The sequence below is a fragment of the Symphodus melops genome (assembly GCF_947650265.1).
Source record: "Symphodus melops genome assembly, chromosome: 7".
In the NCBI taxonomy this organism is placed as follows: domain Eukaryota; kingdom Metazoa; phylum Chordata; class Actinopteri; order Labriformes; family Labridae; genus Symphodus; species Symphodus melops.
In genome coordinates, this window is record NC_136697.1 from 21136668 (window position 1) to 21144951 (window position 8284).

Genomic DNA, 8284 nt, shown 5'->3' on the forward strand with positions numbered 1-8284 from the left:
CTTGAATGTAACTTCAGACCACAATTCCTGTACCCCATGAGTACTGAGCACATACATCCAAACTTTACAGGACAGCAGCTACAATTAGGACCATACCTCCAAGAGGCTTTCTTGAGTGCATGTCGCGTTCAGGTGGTCATTACTGGGCCCGGCTGTGTATTATCTGCCTATAAAACTGTCAGCAGCAGTAGTGTTTTTCTCCTTATGGGGAATGCAGGAAGCTGCCAAAAAGAGTTCAGCTGTAGGAGAGAAGACAATGTGGCTCATCACTTAAACTCTCCTGATCAAAGTTTATAGAAAATACCTTGATTCATTACAAGAGGCTTAATTTGCGGTCTAAATGTTGTTCAGGTGACTAATGTCCAGTATACACAGGGACAATAAATCTGCTGTGTTTCTGATGTTTTGACATGGGAATGTTGTCGTCCTGTCACACAGATGCCACACAAATAGGGACACAAAATGTGAATAACCTTATATAGAACGGATAACACTGTTATAACTTAAGGTAAAGCAGCAACTAAGCCTTCAGGAATAAGATAGTCGATACAGTACATGTTCATAGCTAACAGTTATAACCCTGCTAGCAGTGCAAAACTGACAATGTTTTGTTGCCGACCTTATCTGTCCAAAACTTTGTTCTAAAGCTGTACTTTTTGATTTAATGGTTAAATGGTTATTTATCTCGCAGACAAAGAGAGAAAACGGAGAATGTTCTCAAAGCTTTGGTCATATTAGCATGCTGACAACAGCTATTACCTTTAATAGCTTCACCTGGATGTAGCATGGCAAAACTGCTTGCATGTCCTCTCTTATATCCGACTTGTCTGCAGGATATTTTTTTGCTGCATACATCTGAATGAATGGCTAGCGATAAGAATGGTTCTCTGATTTATCTTAACCAAAATTAAAAGAAAATGGATTACAGTAGCATAAGATGAGACCAGCTGCTGAGATAAATGTGTCAGGTGTGTCAGGACAAAGGATGGGGAGTATGTTGCATGACATCCACTCTTCAACTCTGCATTACCGGTCTATCACTGCATATTCAAAAACCTACACTCATGCATTTATAATTCATTAGGGGTTTTAGTGCAATGTACTATCGTGCAAAAAATCTTGTGATTAAGTCTGAATATAAAATATGCAGCAATAAGCAGTTTTTATATGTTGCAGCATAAATATGATCACTACATGCCATCTGGCACAATGAAAGTATGTGTTGCATGTGAGATGCAACATCTGGGCACTAATAATGCAGGGACACAGTGTGCATAAAATAAGCATGTTTTCTTTAGAATAGTTGAAATGTCCATAAATCGTTGTTTTGTTGTTATGAGGAAGTTTTATTTTTCTTTGTCTTAAGCTTCCAGAGAGATGGGTTAGTGTGCTATTGGCATTATATTTAGATACAACAGTTTCAATGTTTTAAAAATCCTTTTTTATTTATAACTTTATAAAAACTAAACAGATGAAAATGTATGAGTTGTTGAGATACAGAAAAATGTGGAGAAAAAAAAACATTAAATACACTTTGGCTAACTCAAATGAAAACAGAATGTACAACAGAGAGAAATTCTTGCAGATGACAAAAATTCAAACTAGCCCTTAGCTATTACACAACTATACACTTTTCTACAAACATACACACATCAAGAGTTTAATCCACAAGTTTCACATAATGCTGTTATATTATACTAAGCCCCCCTGGGATTGTTTCCCCATAATACAAAAAAACCAACTTGATGGATCTTGTTTTTCAAATGTATGATAACGTGGAAAGTTGTGGTCCATAAGTTCCATTAAAGTTATGACTACAAAGTGAACTCCATCTCTTGCAGGTAGTTCATCAAGTAGGTGTAGATGCTGTTATCAAGTTAATCATAAAATCTACTTGTGCTGACTCATGACATCTCTAAGGAAGTCTTCAAAGCGTGGGACAGGGGCCTCCTTAGCAGGCTCATCAGCTGCTGCGGGCTCATCAGCAGCTTCTGCAGGCTCAGCGCGTCGCAGGCGGCAGTTGTAGTCAAACTCAGGATCGCAGTCAGGGTCAGGCATGATTATGCCATCCTTGCTGGGCTTCGAGGCAACAATGCCAGGGGGTGCAGCAAACTTTCCGCAGTTTGGGTCGAATGGATGGCAGGCGGGCTTGGCTGGAGCTTTGATGTCAGCCTTGGCCTCAGAGCCAGACTTCACTGGGGTGCAGTCTTTGTCATAGTGCACATAGCAGTCGTGGCCATCCTTGGTCTTGCCGGGGACCCCAAGCTTGTAGCGGACCTGATTGATTGATTGATTTGTGTATTTTGTTCAAGACAGATGGAAGACAGCAAATGAAAGCATCATGCAACACCCATTTCATTTCACTACATCATTTAATAAACCTTATGAAAGAAAAAAGCACTAATAGAACAATTCAATAGGCAAGATTACACTAGATTAGTCAAAATATTGAACTACTGTATGTAATCCTAGAAGCAGGACTTTTCAGACCTGGTGTTCGGGGATCTTCGGAGCAGGCTTGCGCAGAGCAGCAGCAGCTGCCAGTATGCAGTATGGGTCATAGCGTGGGTCACAGGACAGAGGAGCAGCAGGAGGTGCAGGCTCGTCGTTGGGGGCATACTCCAGCACGGGCTTGGTGAGGCCGGACAGCTTGGTGGCAGTCAGGGGGTTGCAGCCGGCATCAAAGAGAGGGTTGCATTGTTGTTCTTTAGGAGCTTCCTCTGCAGCGAGGGGAGCTGGAGCAGCAACGTTGGTCACACACAGAGGATCGACTTCTGGATCACAGCTTGGGTAGACCAAGTGGTAGAAACCAGTAGGGGCTTTTTGCACCAAGGTTGGCATGCAGTAGGGGTTCTTTGGGTCACATTTGAGGGCGGCATAGGATGGGGCAGGGCCAGGAGCTGGGCGGTAACCATAAGCTGCCCTCAGGTGATACTGCAGACACTCCACATCTTCAGGATTGCAGATCCTCAGCAGCTCAGTCCTCTGCTCAGCACTCAAGAAGGGCTCCAGGACGGGGGCGTAGTAGTAGAAGCCGGTGGGGCTCTTCAGAGGCATTGGCAGCATGGGGGTGAGGATGGGGGCTGGGACCTTGGCTGGAGCTGGCTCAGGGGCAGCTACTTTGGGAAGGAGGGGGAAGAGACAATAGGGATCGAGGTAAGGGTTGCACATCCTTACAGCAGCAGACTTTATGGCCTCAGGCATCACCACGGCAGCCTTTGGCTTGCTGGTAGACTCGGCGATGCACTCTGGATCATCAGAGTCAGCACAGATCTTGTAGACTTCACTGAGGTGCTTAAGGTAGTGGTTGAAGGTAGGGCCCTCCTCTGACCTGTGTTTGTTTTGCAAAAATGCCATGTAGAGACGATCTAGATCCTCCACCTAAAATACAGAACAGAGAACAGCAAAGCATGAATAAATCTGCTCCAAATCCATATCATTTTCATAACATAGAGAGTGCAAAAATAAACTAAAAATAAACCATACACATTTAAACAAAGCCTCTGATAGAGGAATAACACCAATCCTCCAAGGGGGAATGCATGTACTTTTTCAGCTCTCTGTTATATTACTCAAACCACACTGCTGACTCCGAAACCACAGAGCTTCCACTCTGCTGCAACATGACTTGCATGGCAGAGTAACTCAGAAAAGAGGCCAATGGCTTATTAACACTTTTATATAATCATCGTTGGAGAAATAAAGTATTTATTGCTGTGAAAAAAATAAGGAGTTAACATCAAACAGAAGTTTGGCCAAAGTTGTTGAGTGCTTCAATGATAAATAAAAAAAAAAAAAACAAGAACATTTTTGATTGTTGTTTCATTTTTAAAGTAAAAACAAGCCGTGGTTGAGAATCCCAACTGGGGGAGACTGAATAATTAATGTGAGATAAACTCCACTCACTCCCTCCTGGTTGTGGCTGTCCATGAAGTACTTGTACCATCCCCAGAAGTCCGGCAGGCGTTTAAACTGGGGCACAGGCAAGACGGGGAGGTTCCTTCTGTTACGAACAAGTGTGGTCAGGCTCGTCATGGCCTGTGCTTTCACATCATCAGACTCTGCAGGCACTGAGGAGAGAAGAGGTGGGAAGTGAACCTAATGAAGTGTGCAGGTTCTGTAATTTACATGACACATGAAGAAGAAAGTTTCAGTTATGTAAGCAGACCTGATCACAGATTGATGAAATAATCAGGGGGGGGGGGGGGGGGTTATCATATTGAAATGCTATTTGCTTTTATTCACGTCATGCTATCTTCTATGTTTGTATTGTGATAGATTCACAGATGTGTGAATGGTATCAGTCTTTTCATGTGGCTTTTACAAGACAGCTGATAGTACGAATTTCTGTTGATACGTTCAGTTTGGATATATCTTGTAGAGAAAACTTTGCTGTGAGCAGACCATGATCTATTTAGAGAAGACATGACCATATTGGGAGAGACACACGAGGTATCATGAAAGTATAAGGTTCTGCCTCAGTAGACAGTTCAATGTTAAAGTGTTCCTCAAATATAGGAATGACATTCAAAGAGTAAAGGTCATGTGTTTCTTCATACCATGTACAGAAGTATCTAAAGTGGGAAGGAATTTGTGGCATCTGTTGTACTGTATATAAGGGCTCTACCTCCAATCAATAAACGTCTATTCCTCAGCCTGCACAGCGTCTCAGTGTATCTGTCAGAATAGAACCACGGCCGTGACATGCTGCATGAGTACAATCCAGTCTGTTGATAGATTCAGCTTTAGGGACAGTTATATTATTCAACCCATCAACAGCAAAAAGGCGTCTTTCCAAAATGAAAAATGGGTTTTTTAAAGGTGTAAGCAATTAATGTTTTGGGTTTGTGTTTGTGTGTGTGTTTCACATGAGTTTAAGCCTCATGCATTAGCCTTTGCTATGCAATCTTTGTTTGTAACCAGAGGAATGTATTTTTTTAACCAAGATGGACAGTACAGTATGTTTCCTTATATCTGACAGAGAACCTCATATTGTTTGTCTCTACTGTTATTTTATCTCAGTATGTAATGAAATGAAATGAAGCAGTAACAAAAACAATAAGCTCACAATCTGTTGCCTTAATAGAGTTTGACTCTAAGGCCTGACAACAAGGGTTGGTTCAAAACAGGCATTACAATTTATGCCTGGCTGAAACATGGAGTGATTATGACTGAGTTTTGTTGTCTTGTTTCCATATCATTATCAGTATTTCAGAGTTAAAAACCAGCAGGCCACCCCATGCCACGTCTCAGGTCCTCACCTTCCTCCTCCCTGTGCTGCTCCACTGGAACTGCCCCCAGAAACTCTGTAAAACAGAAGCAGAAGCCACATTAGCAGCAGCAGGGACATTTGCTGACGAGGACCAGATGTTGAGCTTTCTCTTAACATGAGGGAAAACGCTGAGCTGCTAATAAGCCCCTGGGTGAAACACGGCAGGTGCTTGGGCTCTGGCGCCCCGTCATAGGCAGCATCCTGCAGGATAAACACCCCCATACTCTTCCTGTAGACCCCCACCCAGACTTTTGCAGGCTTAGTTAGGCTTTGAACAAGGCTGGTGGAGCTGGTGCAAAAAAAACTGGGGGCCTCTTTTACCTGTAAAACTACAAAGAGAGGGCCCTCACACAAACCAATTACCCCTTCACTGTAAATGTGGAAGGTGGGAGGGAGGGGACATGTCTACAGTATGTGCATCCCCCTCTCTACATGTGGAGTGTCTTCTTGCTCAAACAGGCTGATTTTCTTCAGAAGTTTACAACTTTAAGATTAAAAAAAAAACCAAGTAAGCTTTTTTTTTTTTTTTTTCCTTCATCCAAGTGAGAATATGGAACAAACTTCCTGACCTTTTAATTTATTAATGTGGAGACTCTCCCAGAGGTGCAGTGATAGCTGTCTTTTATGACTATGGAAGGATTTTGTCGTACTAACAAGCTGCCATGATGTTTCAGAGTTCAAAAGATAAGAGTGAAGAGGTGTTTAAAAATTTGCCCCAAGGATATATGAAAAGCTATTGACAGTATCTTAGATATACACAGCCCCGACTTTCCCAGTACATTTCATTAAAATCAGTGAACAGAAAGAGCTTTGATATCATCTCAGAGGAAAAGTTGTAAATCATCGATGGAACGATCCTACTTAAAAAGTATGATTTTAAAAAAGGATCAAGTTTAGAAGTATTCACAGTATTATAAGAACTATTAGTAAAGTGTTTGAGCCGCAAAAAAATCTTCGTCATTGATATTTATATTGTGATTTTTGAGGGGTTATTAAGGTACATGTAACCTAAAGTTGTATTCAGGGAAATAAACTTCATTCAACCAAAATCAATCTTTTTTTTAATATTTCTGTGACTGAGGAGATTTTTCCAACTTTTGCTCTGTTTTTATCATATGCTGGCTAGAACGCAGGCTATTTTAATTTCCTAAGCCTTTAGAAAATCATTCAAATGAAAAATTTGGAGAAAACATGATGCTTTTAACTTGTGAAATGAGGTGCATGTCCTGTGATGAGTGATTTGATTGAGAAATTGATCTGTCATAGATGGAAGATTTTCAAATAGTGCACATTGTTTAACAGACATAATCATAATCCTTTTGTGTGAAACAGGAAATGCAAATTATTTTACTTATTATTGCCTTTCAGACATTTTACTTATTTCAGACCATCTCATCTGATCACATTGGAAGACCAGATGTAAGACATATAGAGTCCTTCTTTTTTGTAGTATTTCTTTTATATTCCTGACTGAAAGGTTTCATTTTATGTCAAGAAAAAAAACTTGAGAATAAAATCTCATTTATTCCAAAAATAATATGACTATCTTCAAAACATCTAAGAGGAAATACCCCTATTACATAAGAGGAAGCTCAAAACTGTCTGCCAACTGCCAGTTAGGAAGTCACATGCACATTTTAAATCATGTCAAATGCTTGGATCAAGTCTCACCTGGTAATAAAACAATAGCTAGCAGGAATCCTGTGTGGATCAGAGAAAATGAGGGTCGTCCAAAGCGGGCCATTTTGAGTTTAATGTGCTTCCTGAAGAAAAAGATAGAAAAAATGTTCATTGGAAAATGTATTAGAGGATGGATTAAACAGCATGAACTTCTTGCATTATACTATCTTCTAACAAAGCAGCTACTTGGATTATGTCATGCTTCATCTTGGGGGGTTTTTCAGCAAACTGTTGGATATAAAACTAAGAAGACAATGTACTGAAAGAGCTCCTCTTTAACTAGGATGGATTGGGGACAAACTATGCAGAGCTTTTCAGGGATTACGTGGAGAAAAATAAGTCTATAGTTATGAATATCAAATTATCAAACAGAGTGACTGAACTGGTGTATGAAAAAGCCTAAATGTTCTTCTACATTAATGCATGAATGGCTGCTGAATTCCAGCCTCTGTGCTCAAAGGAGAGATTGTCCTCTTCAGTTTCACACTGGTGAATACGTCGGAGGGCTTTATTACTTTTCATGCTGACAAACCAAAGTTGCAGGCCTTTTCGTAGGCTTTCTGAACATTGTATGGACTGAACTACATGCAGCATGCACATTGGTCCTTACCTGCAAAGGTGCTGAAGTCGTGGCCTCCTGTGATCAGGTGAGGCTCTCTGGCTCTCAAGACAAGGGGGCCTCACTGCGGTGTGGTTGTTTGAGCTGTCTAAACGCTCTACCTCTCTACTCCCCTGTATGGGATGGCCAGGCAGGGGAACATTTTTAAGGAGCTCTCTTGATCATTAAAAACAAAAATGCATGTCATATGGCTCCAGCGTGCTGGTAGGCGCTCCAGGATTGGCTCCAGCACTGCCATCCATCCAACCAATAGGGGTCCTATAATTAGTGGAGGTGAGCAGCACGACTGCTTTCTGTGGAGAAACATTAACAAGGTGCCACTTAACACCGCGTTTCTTTCCTCACATGTTTGGAATTTGAGGTCAACATGTAAAGTGACAGTGTGTATCAGTCACTAGTTGATTTTGAGATTTAAAATTTACATAAATGACTCAGTGGGCGTAAACCTTAAAACTGTAAGCTGTTAAATTCAGTCATCTCGAGGCCTCTGTTACAGTAGAGCAGAATTATATAGAACTGCCTGCAGCTATTGCAGGGGTGGCACTCATAAAGCATTCAGTGGAAACTATGGCAAGAGAGAGTCCTCATGTTTGTGTACTTTACTGATGATATAAAAGAAGAAGAGATGCATAAACAGGAATCTACTGGTGAATAAGAAGCAGTAAATCACAACATTACACTGCACTTCAGAAGAAATAAGTCATAAAATAAAC

General features: G+C 41.1%; 1 protein-coding gene across 1 annotated transcript; it reads right to left on the reverse strand.

Moving 5' to 3' along the window:
* Positions 1–1890: 1890 nt before the first annotated feature.
* and2 (actinodin2) lies at positions 1891–7809 on the reverse strand (the record flags this gene model as incomplete). Its single annotated transcript, XM_079348877.1, has 6 exons — positions 1891–2277; positions 2491–3381; positions 3907–4070; positions 5262–5306; positions 6944–7035; positions 7673–7809. The coding sequence occupies 6 exons, from the start codon at positions 7807–7809 to the stop codon at positions 1891–1893; spliced, it is 1716 nt and encodes a 571-aa protein (XP_079205003.1).
* Positions 7810–8284: the final 475 nt, after the last annotated feature.